Genomic DNA, 19,565 nt, shown 5'->3' with positions numbered 1-19,565 from the left:
CAGCTCAGTGCTTTGCGACCACCTAGAGGGGTGGGATAAGGAGGGTGGGAGGGAGACGCAAGAGGGAGGGATCTGAGGATATACGTATGCATATAGCTGATTCACATTGTTACACAGCAGAAATGAACACAACACTGTAAAGCAATTATACTCCAATAAAGATGTTAAAAAAAAAAAGCTGCCTGAAGTCACACAGTAAATGGCAGAACAAGAGTCTAAACCTAAGTCTGCCTAAAGCTAAAGCTATTCTGCCACCTTCCTTTGCAATGAGTGAATGCATTCTTTGCTGCCTGGATCCCACTGGGGCCTCAGTTGGCTGTTTCTAAAGGGAGCTGAGGGGCAGCCTCAGAGGCTCTGCTCCGAGCAGGGACCTCTCACCTTCTGCTGCCTGATCGCCCTGGTGACCCTCTTCTCCTGGTGCAGCCACTCTTCCATGTGCGCCAGGGCCTCCTTCAGCAGCGCCTTTTCTTCGGCCTCTCTGGAGATGTCCTTCAGCTTTGCCACCTGTGACTGGTACATCTGAACCGACACTTTGCTCTGCCTGAGCACACAGGAGAGACAAAGTCTCTTTTCTCCTCAGCTTTCTCACTCACCACCAATGCTCCTGACCTGGGAGATCCTCAGAACACTTCCATATATGCCTGGCTTCGCGGTTTCCTTACAAGTCGGGGGAAGGCTGAAGATGTGGGGACTAGAGGGCAGAATAAATAGCCCATTGGCTGTGGACGTGCAGCATGAAGGAGGCAACGGTTATGCTACCAGCCCCTCCCAATTTCCCAGAGAGGGTGGGGGAACAGATACCACTGAAAATAGGATGGAATTACGAAAAGCACACACATGGTGAAACATCAGACACATTTATAAAAGGTGCACCTTATTCCTTAACAGTAGGGTACTTTAACTGCTGCTTTCTTGCCCAGAGACTTGGGTCCATCAGGCCCTGAGTCACCATCCCGCCTGCCCCCCTCCACACCCAGGCCTCTGTCCTCTTGTCCTGGTCCCTACGGGTCTGCAGCTGCACCGAGGTTTAGCCTGGAGAATGGAGGCCTGGGCCTTTTGCCGGAGACATGGGCCACACATGAGCTGTTCAATGTCCTTCTCGTATCGTCTCAAAAGCTCTTCTTTTCTCTGCAGCTGGTTCTTGAGTAGGGTGATCTTATCAAACACCAGGTACAGGTCTGTTAGTCGAAGCTGGTAGACTCTCTCCCTCTCTTTTCGGGAGAGGTGTTTCATGGACACGTGACCTGACATACCTTTGATGTTCATCAAAGTCCCGAGGGTTTTGCTCATGTCCATGTACTACGAGAAAGCATTTCTCAGGTAAGAGGCCTGGCCCAAGACCGCTGGAGGCCACTTTGAGGAGGCAAACGTCTAATTCTGTTTCATTCATTTTCTGCAGTTGCAGAGAAGAAACACATGCTTTGCAAATGAGTGCATTTGGGGCTTTTAGTACGACTTTCATTTTCCCCCGCATCCATTTACACTATGCCTTTTTGAGAATTGGGGGGAAGTGGGGAGGGGGAATGACAACAGACATAAACATTCATTCTTACTACCCAGTCTTCCAAGGAATTGGGCTCTGCACTTTCTAGCCCATGCTGGGATAGGAGATGGGTCTCGTGGAGCTACTGTAACAACTAAACATGTATGTGGAGTTGATGTTTAAACTATCTGCAGGGCACGCACGTTTGGACAGGAGGGGACTGATGCTGGGTATACCTACCAGCTTTTCACTAAGATCTAAAGCGTCAGCCACATCCATTTTCCTTAACTTCTCAGAGACCATGATGGACCCTGGGCTGGAAAGGCCATTTTGAGGCTGAAATAAAAAAAAGAAGAAAAACTCTCTTGGCATTCCGTTATGATTTTCTACATCCAGAAGAATAACCCAAAGAATAATGGAAGAACTGGAAAGATACTAAAGAATAATTTGAGAGAGTTAATTTTTTTAACATCTTTATTGGAGTATAATTGCTTTACAATGGTGTGTTAGTGTCTGCTGTATCAAAAAGTGAATCAGCTATACGTATCCATATATCCCCATATCCCCTGCCTCTTGCATCTCCCTCCCACCCTCCCTATCCCACCCCTCTAGGTAGACACACAGCACCAACCTGCTCTCCCTGTGCGATGCAGCTGCTTCCCACTAGCTATCTATTTTACCTTTGGTAGCGTGTGTGTGTATATATGTCCATGCCAAGAGAGTTGGTTTTAAATCCAGTCTGACTCTGTGAACTGCTTTCTTTATGACTGTGTTCCTACCCCTTCAGAGCACGACTGCCTTTGAAATGATGCATCACTTGTGCCATTCTTTGGCCACCGTCTCGTCTGTCTTCCCTTTAGGCCAGTGGTTCTCAACTGGGGGTGACTCTGTCCACCCTACCCACTCCAGGACATTTAGCAATGCCTGGACACATTTGTGGGTGTCATAATTGCTGTTGGCGTCTAGTGGGTAGAGGACAAGGATGCTGCTAAACACCCCACGATGCATAGGGCAGTCTCCCAAACAAAGAGTTACCTGGCTCAAAAAATCAGTACCGCTGATGTTGAGAAGACAAGCTCCAGAAAAATGGGGACCATGTGGCTTTTGCTCACTATCTCCCTCCTTGTGCCCAGCATGGCACCTGGCACCGAGTGGTGCATAGTGGGCATATTTGTTGAATGAACGAATGAAGGTTAAGTGGAAAATAGCCTCCCTCCTTTTTATTAAAGGAATCTCATTTCTGTGCAGCAGAAACCATACCCTCACAAAATTTGGCCCAACCTTCTCCTAGCTCTGGAACCTGGTGGGTGGGCATCCCTTCAGACCCTTTCCAGAGACAATGCAGATAGTGTTTGCAGCTGCATCTCCCTAAGACCCCAACCAGCCAGCTGGCTGCTGGAAGCCCAAATGACTGCATAGAATGGCCACCAGTCTGAATAGGTTACCCGATCTGAATGACTACAAATAACCATAATAAGCCTCCTTAAAAAATAAATTGGCTTTTAATGCTTGCCATGAGCACCTCTTAGCCCTAGCATTTGTTGGCACTACCCTGAAAACCTCTGAGATTAAAAACAAAACAACTAAAAAACTATAATGGCCCCCAAAGTGACTGTGATAGATAAGAGTGGACATATTTGTCTATGTATCTATGGAGATGAGAATAAAAGAGGGTATCTGAAGATGACAATAAACCGGGCAGATCTGCTGCAAAAAGAACCTGAGATGCTGCTCAGTGTCTTCAGCTACCCTGAGCTGCATCCTCTGTACCGCTCCAGACGCCCCCTCTTTTCCTGAGGGGAGGGTCACTAAGGAAGAGCCTGGGCTACAGGATCCAAGCACACAGTCCCCACCCGGTCTCTGCAGGCTCGCAGACAGACCACCAGGGACACACCCCTGGTGTGTCTTCAATCATTATTCTGTGACCTTGGGTGAGGTACTTGACCTCCTGAAGCCTTAATTTTTCTTATCTGTTAAATGGGGACAATAATAGTAACTATGACACAAGGCTGCTACGATGGTTAAATGACATAAGGCATGGAGCCGGCTGAGCTCAACGCCTGGCACACAGTAAGCAGTTCACAGATGTCAGCTATTCTTCCTCCTGCTCTTTCATTTAATTACTGCCAACATTGGAGGATTGAGAGTTAGGAGGTTTCCTGCTCTGTGGTGTCAGTGGTGGGATGAGGGCTTGTTGCCAAGGAGAAGGTCTTGGAAGCAGGACCATCAGGACGTGAGATCCAGCTGAGCTCCCCACCTGGAGACGGTCCCTCTACTCCCAACCTCAGAGAAGGAAGGTTCGATTTTATCAGGAAGACCAACAAGTTTCTGAAGACTCACATCTCTAGACGTGTGAGCAAATGTCTAGAAAAATTGTAGGAGAAAATGCTGGTACAGAGAGGATGGCTTTATTATGTTTTCCAAAAGCTGGTTTAGACCAGCTGCCGCAGCAAGCCACGCTGGCCTGAGCTGTCCATTGTCATGTGTCAGTCAAACACCCGGTCAAACATCCATTTAGGATACAGGGCACCTTCAACCTAGCAATCAAATTACCTCTGAAAATCCTGGAAAACACAAACTATGCTCCCTAAGAAAGGAAGGTTTTCTTGGATAATACTCTTTAAATACTGTTTGACAATAATAACTATCATCTATTAAAGTGCTCGCTATGAGCTAGGCACTGGGATAAGCACTTTACATAATGATCTCCTTTAATTTTTCCATCATCATTTTACAGCTGGGAAATTGAAGTCCCAGAAAGGTTAGGAGGCTGCCCAAGGTCACAGAGCTTGCAGAGCTGGGATTAGGACACAGGTCTCTGATTCTAGAACTTGTGTCTTCTTAATCATCATGGCTCCCTTCTGCTGCCCTTTATGTGTTCATGTTTTTCAGTTTATAGCAAAAAGCAAATGTTAGGCAAGCTCATGACATACTGTTGTACATTAGCTTGTTGGATATTTTCTGCAGAATACAACATGTGATGTGAAAAGGAGGGCCCAGAGATTGACCTGGCCAGCATCAGTGCAATGCTATATCATGCTGTACATGATGGGAAGCCGCCTTTCTATTCAAACATTGGATCGCTGTTACGGCCAGGTACCGACCAGTCCATACAGGTGCCAGCCCATCAGGGAGGACCTGGCCTCGAACCAATGATGTATACAGTGGTGCCAGGGCACACGGCTAGTGTCTGTCCTCACGCCCTCCCTCCCCACGTGTCAGTCAATGCAGAGACAAAGTTTCTTTGGTTACCATTCCGATCTCTACTCTTGAAAAAGTTGGCAAGTCAGGTTTTACCTCCAATATTTTCCGAACATTTTTTTCCATCCCGAGGGTCTTTAAGTCTAGAAATGATCCATCCATGTGGTCCTTGTGATCTATAAAAGAAATAATTTACACTCAAAAGAAAGGCTCAGGAAGAAGTTACTGCATGTAAAAGTCACAGCTGCTATTTACTGGACACTTACCACAGGCCAGTACTAATTAGCTCACCATCCTCCCTTGGCAGGTGAGGCATCGAGGCCCAGAGAGGTGAAATGACTTGTCCAAGGCCACACAGCTCATATTAGGCTGCAGCCTCCCAGGGCGGGGGCACTGAGGGGGAACCTTCAGCCACAGGTGTGAGGATGGACTTGAACCCAGGCTTCTGTGTCCTAGCCCAGGGCTCCACCCAGCAGCAAGCTTGGTTTCTTGAAAGCCCTATTCTCTCTAAACAGGGTATTTATCCTGGGAAGTTCCCCAAGGTTGGTCCTTGCACAGCATCCGTCTATGAAAGAGTCCCAGGGGAGGCGCCATCATTCACCTGGTGTGATCAGTGCTTGGCTGAGGCCCCACTGGGCGTGGGCACGCGTGGGTATGCAGAGTTGGAGGGGATGGCGTGTCAGAATGGAAGAGGTGGTTGGGTGAATGATGCCTCCCCCCCAAAGATGTCTGGGTCCTAATCCGTAGAGCCTATGAACATTACCTGACAGGGCAGAAGGACCTTTGCAGATGTGATGAGGGTAAGGATCTTGAGATGCGGGCTTATCCTGGATTAGCTGGGGGGACCCAACATAGGCGCATGGGTTCTTACAAGAAGCAGACACAGGGAGTCTGACTACAGACAGAGACGGTGTTGTGACAGAAGCAGAGAGTTGAAGGTGCTCCTCTGCCGTGAGCCAAGGAAAGCGGGGAATTTTTATTTCCTCGCCTTTTCCAGTCTAGAGACTAGAAAAGGCAAGGAAACGGATTCTTTCCTAGAGCCTCCAGAAGGAACCAGCCCCTTGCCTTTACCTTAGCGAAACTGATTTTGGACCTTTGGCCTCCAGAACTGTAAAAGAATAAATATGAGTGGTGTTAAGCCCCTAAGTTTGTGGTAATTTGTTAGAACAGCCATAGGAAACTAATATGGGGGGTGAAGGCAGGAGGTAGGATGAGAGGTAGGGAAATGCAGTGCATGTTCTGGAAGAGCTTAATTGGGTTAGAGCAGATGATGGGGGAGGGGAGGAGTAGAGGGAAGAGTCGGGATGGAAAGCTGAGCTCAGTTTGTGGCCAGCCTAGAACAGTAGCCTAAAGAGTATAAACTTGATTTAAACATCACTGAAATGTCACGAGTGTGACCTGTGTGCCCGGCCCTCTGCCAAGCAATCAACGCATCACCCCACTGTACTGTCCCGCCATCGCCTCCTTTTACACACGAGGCGGTCGGGCTCTGAGACCTGTGGCTGCTGGACGCCACACAGCTGGCAAATGGCTGAGCCAGGGCTTGGGATCACAGTGGTGTGACTCCAGGGTCTGAGTCACTGCTATTTCAGCTTCTGATGGAGCAGTGAGCTGGCTTAATGAAGGGTGATTTTTTTTTTCAGAAAAATAACCGGGATGTATTAGAGACGAAGGAGCCAGCAGCATTTCTCAACTGCAGCATCTCGACGTGTTGGGCTGGACAGTCCTCGTTGTGGGAGCCGTCCTGGGCACCGTAGGACGTTTAGCAGCATCCCTGGCCTCCACCTACTGGCTGCCATGAGCATCACCCACCCAAGCTGTAATTATCAAAGATGAGAGGGTTTCAAGAAAGCAAACCGAGAGGGTTGGGTAGGCCAGGGAGAACATGGTGGGGGGAGGAAGCTGGGGCTTCAGTTCAGGGGGGCCACGTCAGTTGCCAAAGAGGCAAAGACAATGTGGGAAGTTGGTGGTGAGCACACAGGGTGTAATGCACTTCAAGGTCTTAGTGGGATAGGAGTACAAGCAGTAGAAAAGGAGCTGAAGAAGAAGTGGTCCCAGTGAAGATACACCAGCTTGAAGTGCATGTTTGATGATGAAGGAGAAAGATGGAGTGGGAGGCTGTAGACGCTGAAGAAGGAGGTCGTGATTCAGGAGCTTGTGCACAAGGTCGTCTGGGAGGGAGAGAGAAGGGGAGACTCAGGGAGGGAAGAGCTGCATTTGGAAAGAGAATGTAGTGAGGGAAGATGGAGGGAAAGGAGGAAAGGTGGGTGCGGAGAGAGACAGGAGGGGAGCTGAATAGGCTCGTGCCTGGGCCCTTGACCTCTGACATTGCCACTTGTTGAGAATTTCCAGCTTGGAAGAGTGAGAATAATAATATTATAATAATAGCTATTCAGTATTAACCACTTGCCGTGTGCCAGGCACCATGCCAGAAGTTTAACACGTGATATTTTCTGATCATTACAAACAGCCCAGCAAGGAAATGTGTTTGCATTTATAGGTGAGACACAGACGCCCAGCAAGGTTAAGCTATGGAGCTGGTAAGCAGTAGGATCAGAATTCAGACCTAGGTCTCTCATTCTCTTTTCAGAGAGACTAGAGGCTGGAGAGTGAAGGGCTGGGCTGGCTGATGTGAAGGGTGCGTGAGGAGAGGGGCGCTGGGCGGATCCCGAGATGGCAGAGATGGGTGATGCGGACTTGGGCTGTTGGAAAGAGGGATTTTCTTCTTTGGGAGAAGAAGCAATTCTTGATTATAGTTCTGGATACAAAAGTTACACATGCCTGTTACACAAATCCAAACAGGGCAGAAACCCATAAAGTGGAAAGTGTCCCCCCGCTGTATCCTCAGTGGCCGGCACACAGTAGGGCTGCAATAAATAGTTGTTGAACGACTGAGTGAAAGTCATGGCTCATGCAGTCTCATCATGCTGGGATAATACTCTCAACACTTTTATGTCTTTTCCTCCAGATTTCTCCTGTGGTCGGATATTGGCATTTGAAAAAAAAAAAAGAAAAAAAAGGGGAGAACACTGTGCATATTGTATTACAACTTTCTTTTTTTTCACATAAAAATACTGCGTATCTTGGATATCTGAGAAAGAGCGATTTTCTATGTATGCAGGGAATCCTTTTATTTGCAACAAAATCTTGCAGACATAGACACAATCAACTGAGCTTGCAAAGATCAATGTAAAAAGTCCTTTCTTTCCCTTATCAAAAGAAGCTGAGAAACCAGGCAGGAGGAGAGGGGAGCTGACTTTTAAGGTCCTCCTTACATGTTTCCTGTCTTCCAGTGGGACCACACAGTAATCCTTCACCAATCAGTTTTTTTTTTTTTAGGTCACAGCTTTTTAATTTTTTAATTGAGATATAGTCAATGTAAAATATTGTATGTTTCAGGTGTACAACATAGTGATTCACAATTTTTAGAGGTTATATTCCATTTATAGTTATTATAAAATATTGGCTATGGGCTTCCCTGGTGGCGCAGTGGTTGAGAGTCTGCCTGCTAATGCAGGGGACATGGGTTCGGGCCCTGGTCTGGGAGGATCCCAAATGCCGCGGAGCGACTAGGCCTGTGAGCCACAACTACTGAGCCTGCGCGTCTGGAGCCTGTGCTCCACAACGAGAGAGGCCGCGATAGTGAGAGGCCAGCGCACCACAATGAGGAGTGGCCCCCGCTTGCCACAAATAGAGAAAGCCCTCGCACAGAAACGAAGACCCAAGACAGCCAAATAAATAAATAAATAAACAAATGTGGGGTTTAAAAAAAAAGAAAAAAAATTAGGAAAAAGTGAAATTAAAAAAAATATATTGGCTATATTCCCTGTGCTGTAAAATATATCATTGTAGCTTATTTATTTTATACATAGTAGTTTGTACCTCTTTTTTTTAAATTGGAGTATAGCTGCTTTACGATGTTGTGTTAGTTTCAACTGTACAGCAATGTGAATCAGCTCTATGTATTCATATATCCCCTCTTTTTTGAATTTCCTTCCCATTCTGGTCACAAAAGGGTGGAACGCTTCATGAATTTCCGTGTCATCCTTGCACAGGGGCCATGTTAATCTTCTCTGTATTGTTCCAATTTTAGTATATGTGCTGCTCAAGTGAGCACGGTAGTTTGTTCCTCTTATTTCCCTACCTCTAACTTGTCCCTCCCCCTTTCCCGCTCCCCACTGGTAACCACTAGTTTGTTTTCTATATCTGTGAGTCTATTTCTTTTTTTCTTATATTCAGTAGTTTTATTTTTTAGATTCCTCATAAAAGTCATATCATACAGTATTTGTCTTTCTCTGTCTGACTTATTTCACTAAGCATAGTACCCTCCAAGTCCATCCATGTTGCTGCAAATGGCAAAATTGCATTCTTTTTTATGGCTGTGTAGTATTCCACTGCATATATAGATATAGATATAGATATTGATATATCACATCTATTTTTGGGGGGTGGCCACACCATGCAGCTTGTGGGATCTTAGTTCTCCAACCAGGGACTGAACCTGGGCCGTAGCAGTGAAAGCGTCAACTCCTATCCACTGGACCGCCAGGGAATTCCCTACTGCATCTTCTTTATCCACTCATCTGTTGATGGGCACTTAGGTTGCTTTTATGTCTTGGCTATCGTATATAATGCTGCTATGAACATTGGGGTGCATGTATCTTTTTGAATTAGTGGTTTTCATTTTAGGGGAATAAATACCCAGGAGTGGAATTGCTGGATCATATGATAGTTCTATTTTTAGTGTTTTGAGAAACCTTCAAACTGTTTTCCGTAGTGGCCACACCAATTTACATTTCCACCAACAGTGTACAAGGGTTCCCTTTTCTCCATATCCTCGCCAACAGTTGTTATTTGTGTTCTTTTTGGTGACGGCCATTCTGACAGGTGTTAGGTGATATCTTAACCAATCAGATCTTTAGTAGTGACCCCAATCTCCTGGGCTGCTCATGACATGATCCAACAATAGTTACTCAACCTGGATTTCCCTGAGGGATTTATTCCAGGATTTTACAGACCTAACTCGTTACGTGTGTTTTATCCCTTAGGACAATATTTTAAAAGGCAGGTAGTATGGTGGTTCAGAGCAGGGGCTTTGAGGTCACAGGGACCTGGATGGAGTCCCAGCTTTACCACTCGGCAGCTAGGAAATGCAGCCCATTGTCAAGAGCTGAGGAAGGAAGAGAACTGAGTGCTCACGGCTAAGAAAATCTGACTAGCTGTCAAATAGAGATGCGGCAGGGGTCACAGGTAAAGGCACCTCGGCGTGAGTAAATCAAGCTGCCCTGCCTGTGCGCATACCCATCTGCTTGCCATCCACATTTAGTTCACATTAAATCAACAAGTATTCAAGGCTGATGCGGATGGCAGCTACCATTTACTAAGGCTTATGTGTGACCCCATGATTTGGGTACCAAGTCGTTTAATCCTCACAACTACCTGGTGAGATCTTAACCCCATTTTATAACCAAGTAAACAGAGGCACACAGAAGTCGAGACTTGCTCACACAATGAGTAAGCGCACACTTGAGAGTCACACCTTAGCAGCTGGTCTCCAAAGCCTGAACTCAGAATTATTCGCTCTAATGCAAATGGGGCTTTGCTGGGGCGAGGCCCGCGGTGCGCATCAGACACCCTTCACTCCAGGGAATGAAACTCTCAGGTTTGTCTCTGTTCAAGTTAACGACAGAACCTGTCCTCTAGGAACTGGGCATGTACCTGGTACCCCTCTGGATCTTCAGAGGGCATGTGGGGTCACAGAAAAAGCACAAGTGCTAGGGTCACAACGACCTCAGTTTGAGTCCTGACCCTACCATGTACCCGCTGTGTGACTTTGAGCAAGTTCCTTAATGTTATTGATACTCAGTTTCCTTACTTGCAAAATAAAGACGACAATAGTACCTGGCTCATTGGGCTGTTGGAAGATGAAAGTACACAGTACATGTAAAACAACTAACACAGTGACAAGTACCGAGGAGGAATTAAACAAACCATGGTTCCTACCCTCCTCTTAGGAACTGTGAACACACAAGGCTCTTAGGACTGCTTGTGTATGGTGATGAGTGACTGGGGGATCCCCTGCTGGCCTCAGTAATGGGAAGTACCTTGAATCACTTATCATGGTGGTCTAACACACAAAAAGTTTTTGAGCCAGCTTCTTCTTTTTTTTTTTTTTTTTTAGCGGTACGTGGGCCTCTCACTGTTGTGGCCTCTCCTGTTGTGGAGCACAGGCTCCGGACGCGCAGGCTCAGCAGCCATGGCTCACGGGCCCAGCCGCTCCGCGGCATGTGGGATCTTCCCGGACCGGGGCACGAACCCGTGTCCCCTGCATCAGCAGGCGGACTCTCAACCACTGCGCCACCAGGGAAGCCCCTGATGGCTTAATTTTGCAACCCATGTTTCTTTACGGTAATGTAAGACTAGATTTAGAGACAGAGGCTTCAGTGACTCCTAAAGCCTGGGGAGGGGACAGTGCACACATTGCTTGGCCCCGCTATTACTAGGATAGAGATCATGACCTTTCCTTGTTTTAGTTCTGATTTTGAAGAACAGCTAGAACTGTGGGCCACATCTCTCTTGGTTTCACGCACACTCAGACTCTGCCATGATTACAACAACAGTAATACAGTGGTTGGGGAGGGTCTGGGTTGCCGGGAGAAATGCAACGCCCCTCTTCTCTATGCTCTCTGTGAGGGGCAGGCACTTACAGAAAAGTTAATCTTGATTTTGCCTCTCTTTTTTTTCTTAAACCCCACATTTGTTTATTCATTTATTTTTTTGGCTGTCTTGGGTCTTCATTTCTGTGAGAGGGCTTCATCTAGTTGCAGCAAGCGGGGGCCACTCTTCATCGCGGTGCGCGGGCCTCTCACTATCGCGGCCTCTCGTTGCTGAGCACAGGCTCCAGACGCGCAGGCTCAGTAGTTGTGGCTCACGGGCCTAGCTGCTCCGCGGCATGTGGGATCCTCCCAGACCAGGGCTCAAACCCGTGTCCCCTGCATTAGCAGGCAGACTCCCAACCACTGTGCCACCAGGGAAGCCTTGCCTTTCTTTTTAAACACATTTAAAAGAAATTCGCACCACCTTCTGGATTACCTTAGACATATCCTGGCTGGGGTTGTTTAATCACCGGAGTTGAAAATCACTCCTCTATTCTCATTCATTATTGCAAGAATGTCAAGTTTGTGCAGCCTCCCTGGAGAGCACTTTGGCAAGAAGGATCAACGATAAATGTTGGAGTTTCCCAGGTGTGGCCCTGGGCTCTCCCTTCTCATTCAATACTTTCTTCCTAGTGATACCATTCACACGTATGGCTTTAATCACCATCCATCCATCCACCCGTCCATCCATCCCATCTGACTAAGCACCCGCTATGTGGCACATGTTCTTCTGGGTTCCGGGGCCACATCACTGATATGGTTGGATAACCAGGGTGACAGCTGCGTCCTTGGCACCTCACTTTGGATGTCTACAGGCACCTCACACTCATCTTCCCTCTCAAACCCGGTCCTCCTGTGGCATTCCTTACTCTGGATTTTAGTGAAGGAACCACATCTGTACTTTTAACACAAGCCAGAAACCTGGAGATCTGTAGCCCCCTTTCTCTCCATCACTTCCCTTCTAGCCATATCTAACTCCATCACTGAGGCCTGTTGATTCATCTCTTAAATGCCCCTGGAATCTTCTCTCTTGCTCCGTCCCCTCCATTGCCACAGTGAGGGCCACCATCGTGTCTTGTGACAGCCTCCTAACTGCTCTCCCGGGGTTCTGTGCTGGCCACCTTCCTGTACATTTTCCACTCGTGGCCAAGATGACTGTCTCCAAATGCAAGCCTGTTCCATCAGTTTCTTCCTTAAAACCTTTCGTGGGCTTCTCTCTGCTCTCAGGTTAAAGCAGAGCTTCTTACCAGGGCTCTGCAAGCCCCTGGCCACACCATGATACAGCCCCTGTGGACCTCCTTCACCAGTCCCTGCCCTCCGCCTCCATTTCTTTAAGCCCCTTGAGTTCTCCATGCTTCCTTCGATCCCACCACGCTGCTCCCTCCACCCAGAATGCCCTCCCCTCCCCTCTTTGGCAAATAACTCCTATGCACCCTGCAGTTGCCCTGCCGTCCCTGACCAGGTCAGAGCCCTGCACTTCTTCAAAGCAACTGTCATGATTAAAGTTTTACATGTGAGTGATTTTTCAGTTAAGGCCCCACCCTATTCCTCCCTGAGACCCTAAGATCTACAAGCACAGGGAGAGTGCCTGTTAGTTCCCCAATATTTTATAATGAAAGATTTCAAATGTACAGCGAACAGGGAGGAATTTTACAGCCAACATCCATATACCCCATAACCTGGATTCTACCTGTTTCTGACTCCATTATATTTCCATCCTGCACTGTGCCTGGTATCTAGGAGGCCTGCGATAAATCTTTGTTGAATGAAAGTGGTTCATATCCTTCCACATCTAGGATGATAAAGATAAGATGAACAGGTATGTGTGAATAATATTTATGTCAGCCTCATCTATTAAGTGTGAAAAACTGGAAGCAACTTAAATGCCCATGATAGAGGACTGGCTAAATAAATTACGGTATATCCTTCAGAATGGGGTTCCTTGCCATCAGTGACAGCGATGATGTAGATCTGTGTGTATTGACATTGAAGGATGCTCCAGATGTACTGTTAGGAATGAAACTAAAGGAAATTGGGTATAATATGACATTATTCTTTTGTAAAGTTAAAAAATCAATACACGTGGATAGGTAGTGCCTATTTTATGCCAGGTACTATTCTGAATACTTTACATATATCAATGCATTTTAATCCTCACAAAAATCCTACGGGGTGAGTATTCCCTATTATCCCCATTTTACAGGTAAAGAAACAGGCACAGAGAGGGGAAGTAACTTGCCTAGAATCACACAGCTCTTTCCATGGGAAAATGCCCTGGAAGTTCCACACAAAATATGATAGTAGTGACGATACCAAACGCTAGCGAGGATGTGAAGCAACAGGAACTCTCATTCATTGTTGGCGGGAACGCAAAACAGCCACTTTGGAAAAGAGTTTTGTGGTTTTCTTAAAAACTAAACGTACTCTACGGACTTCCCTGGTGGCGTAGTGGTTAAGAATCCGCCTGCCAATGCAAGGGACACAGGTTCAAGCCCTGGTCTGGGAAGATCCCGCATGCCGCAGAGCAACTAAGCCTGTGTGCCACAACTACTGAGCCTGTGCTCTAGAGCCTGTGAGCCCCAACTACTGAGCCTGCGTGCCAAACTACTGAAGCCTGCGCACCTAGAGACCATGCAACGCAACAAGAGAAGCCACTGCAATGAGAAGCCCGTGCACCACAAGGAAGAGTAGCCCCCGCTTGCGGCAACTAGAGAAAGCCCGTGCGCAGCAATGAAGACCCAACACAGCCAAAAATAAATAAAATAAAATAAATTAAAATTAAAAAAAACACCTAAATGTACTCTAACCACACGATTCAGCAACCGCGCCCTTGGTATTTACTCAAAGGAGTTGAAAACATGTCCACACAAAACTCTGCACGTGGACGTTTATGGCAGCTTTATTCATAACTGCCAAAACTTGGAAGCCACCAGGATGTCCTTCAGTAGGTGAATGGAAAATGGAATATTATTGGGCACTTAAAAAGAAAAAAAGAGCTATCAAGCCATGCAAAGACTTGGAGGAAACGAAAATGCATATTACTAAATAAAAGAAACTAATCTGAAAAGTTGTATGATTCCAACTACATGATATCCTGGAAAAGGCAAAAACTAGGGCGATGGTAAAAAGATCTGTGGTTGCCAGGGGCTGCGCGGGGGCTGGGAGGGAGCACAGAGGATTTTCAGGGCAGTGAAACTATTCTTTTTTTTTGGGGGGGGGATAGGTTCTTTTATTTGAAATAAAAATGTCCAGTTTTGAAAAGAAAAGAAGGTTTCTTAAAAACATAAGTCCTCAAACCACAGGTTTCCCCATGACGAGTTGAATTCCTGAACACTGCAGAGGGATTACTGGAGATGTTGATTACTTAAGGCACTAATAGGAGGGCACTGAAGAACAGCAGGGCCAGGCTTCAATCAGACAAATGTGCGCTGCCCTCGAGGAATTGCATAGGCTGGCTTTGAAGTTGGCTTCTCCTTTGCTTCTTTTTATTTTGTTAAACTTGTAGCTTTACTTTCCTCAATTTCTAGAATATCAGTTTCTAGATATTTGGGTTTATGGGTTATCATCATTTTGCTTTATTACCACGTCCCTGATCTGTAACTTCACCCACCCCACTTCCCCTCTATGGACTCCACAGGTGGCTTTTAATGAATTCTCTGTCCTTTCTGTTACTGTGTAGTTACAGAGTGACCTGAGAAGTGAAACTCATAAATCGAGTTGACCTAATACCAGGACTTTGTGCACAGAATCCACCAATCTGCTCAGAGATGGCCTGATCTGAACCACATCCCCCACCATGCTCCCTGGCTTCTGCTTAGGGCAGTAGATTTGGGATCAAAGGCACCTTCAGGACTGGACCATCTTCCCGGTGGAGCATCGTGATTTACAGGGCCTCTGGGTCCTCCCCGGGGTGGGCCTCATTATTGGTGGACCTGCTGGTCTCAGGACTTAATGAAGCTCAGGTTGTTGATGTCTCATCGCAGAAAGAATTCAGTGAGAGACAAAGTGATAGGTAAGACGTGGACTTATTTAGAGAGAAACACACTCCACAGACAGAGCGTGGGCCATCTCAGAAGGCGAGAAAGGCCAGGGCAGTGAAACGATTCTGTATGATATTATAATGGTGGATACATGTCATCACACATTTGTCCAAGCCCAAACCCATAGGATGTACAACACCAAGAGTGACCCCTACACAGCACTGTAAATCAACTACACTCCAATAAAATTAAAATGAAAAAGAGTGAACCCTAATATAAACCATGGACTTTGGGTGATTAGGATGTGTCAATGTAGGTTCATCAGTCCTGACAACTGTACCTCTCTGGTGCTGATGCTGATACATGGGGGAGGCTGTGTATGAGTGGGGACAGGGGGTACCTGGGAAATCTCTGTATCATCCTCTCAATTTTGCCATGAACATAAAACTGCTCTGAAAAACGTCTCTGCTCTATATGTATATATAGGGTTACTTCTGAGAGAGAAGATTGAGCATAATTTCGATTTTTCCTGTTGACTCTGTCACGTCTCCTTTTTCTCCAGTATCACGTCTCACTTGTGTACTTTTTTCCAGGAACACTGCTTCTCAAGTGGTGAAGCAAAGTGAAGTCTGGAGAAGGAAACACTTGGCCACATACCTAAGAAGCCTCCCTCAACAGATGTCCCATCGTGATCAGATTCAACGCAATAGTTCAGTCATGTAACTATGTGAGAAAAGAGTTTCAATCACCTTTGTCGGAGCTGCAGAACTGGATCCCCACCTCGTGGAGGAGATGCTCCGTTTCCTCCAGCCAGGACAGTGACAGGCACAAGATGTCCAGCGCCACCTTCTGGAGCCCTGAGACAGGTGGGCTGACCTGCAGGTGCTGCAGGAGGTCGACCTCCTTCTTCAGGTCATTGCTACAGCAAGACATTGTCATGCATGCCTGGAAAGAGATGAGGTCGTGAGGAGCCCGGGCACCATCGCCAGAAATAGCACCTGACGCTTGTGACCCGCACAGAGCAGTGTTCTTGACGGGCCCGTGAAGCAGGCAGAGCCGTATGTTGGCCGCCCTGTGACGGCCCAGTTCTACTTCCCTTTTTGGGGGGGCGGAAGGAAGGAGGCAGCTTTTATTTCACGTGCACTCTAATTGGGACTCTGGATGGTCAAAGAGACCCTTTGTTTAGGTATAGGCAATTCCAAAGCCAAATTGCCAAGGACGATTTGGCTGAAAGGGGAAGCAAATCTGGTTACAGAATTCCTGCTGAGATCAACACACAAGCTGGTCATAAAGTGCGGTTTCCTGATTTGAAAGAGTGCTGACAAGCCAACATTTGCCCAGACTCCCCAGATAGCAGCTGCATATTTCCAGAGAAAGCAGAAGCAGCTGCCTGATGTGATAAGCTGGATCCTTGCATGGGGGCCATGAAGTGGGGGCTCTGCCAGACCCTCTGGTCCAATAAGGGTAAGAGCAGCCTTCCACTGCTGGGACAGAAAAGAAAACTGCAAATAAAGAGCAGAATGTTTCTTTGGTTTCTCTGGAAATAACACGGGGCTGTTTTTTTTTTTCCCCGGGGTCTGGGGCCTCCCAAAGGCAGTACTTGGAGTGTGTCGGGCAGTTTCTCCTTGGCCACACCAAGTTCACCTGGGAGGCATTTCTGGAGGTCCTTTGTTTTCTGATCTCAAACAGATTTCTCCAACAAGAGAAAAGGTGGACTAAAAGCAGAGCTGGACAATTTCCTGAACAAGGAGCACAAAAATGAGACACAGGGGACATTTGAGGAATGGAGAAGGGGGCACCTGGCAACGGTCTAAGGATGTCTTCAGCTTCTTGATGTTCTGGGTGATTTCCTCCTCTTTGCAGCTGCTGAGCTGGGTCTCCTTCTGCAGGGTCTGCTTTTTCTGCCAAACGTTGATATTGTCCTCTGTGACCCTGCTGCTCTTCTCTAGTAACTGGTGAGAAAAAGAAAAAAAAAAGATTTAAAATGCAGGGTGGGGCTTCCCTGGTGGCGCGGTGGTTGGGAGTCTGCCTGCCGATGCAGGGGATGCGGGTTCAAGCCCTGGTCGGGGAAGATCCCACATGCCGCGGAGCAACTGGGCCTGTGAGCCACAACTACTGAGCCTGCGCGTCTGGAGCCTGTGCTCCGCAACAAGAGAGGCCGCGATAGTGAGGCCCGCGCACCGCGATGAAGGGTGGCCCCTGCTCGCCGCAACTGGAGAAAGCCCTCGCACAGAAACGAAGACCCAACCCAGCAAAAATAAATAAATTAATTAATTAAAATGCAGGGTGGCTCTGGGGGGAGGGGACCTGGAGGGCTTCAGCTTAAGCTCAGAGGAGGGAGGTCCTGGCGTGTTTTGGGGATGGCTCTGGAGGGTGGATATTGGCTCTGTCACCGGGGCATGTTTCCCAGGATCAGAGATGGTTTTTTAAGAGCCAAAGGCCTGTCATGTGGCCACAAGTGTGTTCTAGATTCTTCTGCATTCTGGGAGGGATTCATCACGCTGAGCCTGATGCTGTGGGCTCCTAAAAAGGAGGTCGTCCGAGAGAAGCCCGTGGTGTGATCTTGTGACCCGCGCGCTGACACCCAGGATTGGAGAGGATAAACGGAAGGATAATAAGGCATCGTTACAGCCAGAGGCCCACCCTCACTGCCATCTGCCACTTCAGGAGGAACGAGCGAGCGAGGACGCACCGTCCATGCTGAGGCCGCCCCTTTCCTCGCGGGGCTAACGGAGGTTCACCGTGCGGGTCTGCCGACCAGACACAGTCCTGGGTGGTTTAATTTGATTTTCACAGAAACACTGCAAGGGAGTTTAACTGGCTTTTACTTTAAAAGCCAGGAAATCCCAGAAAATCAAAACAAATTTCATGGTGTAGCAACAGTGTGAAAAATATGTGCCACCAACAAAAAACAGGAACATATGCTCCCAGTGTCTGGAGCCCCGGGTCCCTGAAGGAGAAAGTGGGGAAGAGAGACGAGCCGTCTGATTGGAGACAGGTTTGTCCTGGAATGGTTTCACGCGTCCGCAAGTGGCCTTGAGGACCTGACCTCTGAAAAGCTCCAGCTGCAGCACAAAGAAAGGGAAGGGGATGAGGTGAGTGGCGCAGCTGCAGCTGCAAGGCTAGGGGAGGCACCTCCATCGCTGGGTCTGGGAGAAATCGGTGAGAAGGCTCTGCACGCCTTTAGTGGTCATTATGGGTAATTAACACCTTCACCTCTCACCGGAAGGGGCAGTGCCCACACAAGAGAGGGGGACAGCAGGTTTTAATGACTTTTCAGGTGTGCCCGCTTAACCTAGCCGACGCACACGGTCAGCACACACACGTCTCGGGCTCTCGGAAGAGCCACTTGCTGCCAATTATCCAGTGGGAAGTCCAGGGCCAGGAGTGCTCTTCCGTAATTGCTACGTTGGCACCAGGCTGTGAGATAAACATTGAGGCTGCCAGCCCGGGTAACTCGTGTCATCAGCAAGGGCTCCTGGGGAGAGAAGGTGGAGCTGCCTGCTGCCGTTTTGTGCCTTAGACCTTGTGTCCTGAAGACGACGTCTCCTGTATTCCTCTCCAGGTCCCCGGAGCCTGGTGCAGTGCCTGGCACACAGCAGGCACTCAATAAACGTTCATCGAATGCTTAGAACAGAAACACCTGTCAAGTCAGATGTTCAAAGTCCTCTCCTTCAGTTCAGCCAGTTTTTACTGAGTGCCTCCCTGATGCTGGTGTCTTCATATTATGGATGATGAAACAATGCAGTTAAATTAAATCAGGGCTTCTAGAATGACGAGTTCAAGATGCCCCAGGCTCATGAGACTTGAACGGCAAAGAAGCCCATGATTCTCTGGAAATTTCCCAACGTGATGGCCCTTGGCCTGGGTTTTTGGCTCACTGGCAAAATGTGGTCATGAAAGGCTCTAAAACAGAGCCCTGAAGGACCACAAGGGCCACGGAATCAATGAGAACGTCAACAGGTCCTAAGACACAGGAGTCTGCTGCACACCAGGGAGCTCTGGGAAGCCAAGTAGAGGAATTGTGACTCTCCTAAGGACACCTCTGCAGTCATCCTGCCAGAAGCCAGCCGGGTGATTGGAGGGACTCTGGGTCGTCTGCTGGTTTCATGGCCAAGGGAGGGTCCTAGCTCGCCTGAGGAAGAGGTTATGTAGAGAGGGCCCTGTGGGCAATGGCCCGCGTTATCACCAGAGGCGCCCTACAGGACTGCTTGGTGGGGGGTGGGGGTGGGGAGGGACAGGTCC

The 19,565-nt window shown here is 47.9% G+C and overlaps 1 protein-coding gene across 1 annotated transcript in view; it reads right to left on the bottom strand.

The window, feature by feature from the left end:
* Positions 1-378: 378 nt before the first annotated feature.
* LOC308611225 (forkhead-associated domain-containing protein 1-like) overlaps positions 379-19,565 on the bottom strand; it is a gene marked incomplete at its 3' end in the record, with an annotated part of 102,061 nt that continues 82,874 nt past the window's right edge. Inside the window, exons 11-17 of the mRNA XM_081260094.1 lie at positions 18,302-18,385; positions 17,120-17,272; positions 16,070-16,265; positions 4,736-4,860; positions 1,724-1,819; positions 1,079-1,299; positions 379-541 (exon numbers count right to left, since the gene is read on the bottom strand). Of these exons, the coding sequence (XP_081116220.1) occupies positions 379-541; positions 1,079-1,299; positions 1,724-1,819; positions 4,736-4,860; positions 16,070-16,265; positions 17,120-17,272; positions 18,302-18,385 (1,038 nt within the window). The remainder of the gene's footprint in view (positions 542-1,078; positions 1,300-1,723; positions 1,820-4,735; positions 4,861-16,069; positions 16,266-17,119; positions 17,273-18,301; positions 18,386-19,565) is intronic.

Source organism: Mesoplodon bidens (genome assembly GCF_964165515.1).
Source record: "Mesoplodon bidens genome assembly, contig: HAP1_SCAFFOLD_931, whole genome shotgun sequence".
NCBI lineage: Eukaryota > Metazoa > Chordata > Mammalia > Artiodactyla > Ziphiidae > Mesoplodon > Mesoplodon bidens.
Note: the sequence above shows the minus strand (reverse complement) of the source record. Positions and strands in the feature narration are given on the sequence as shown.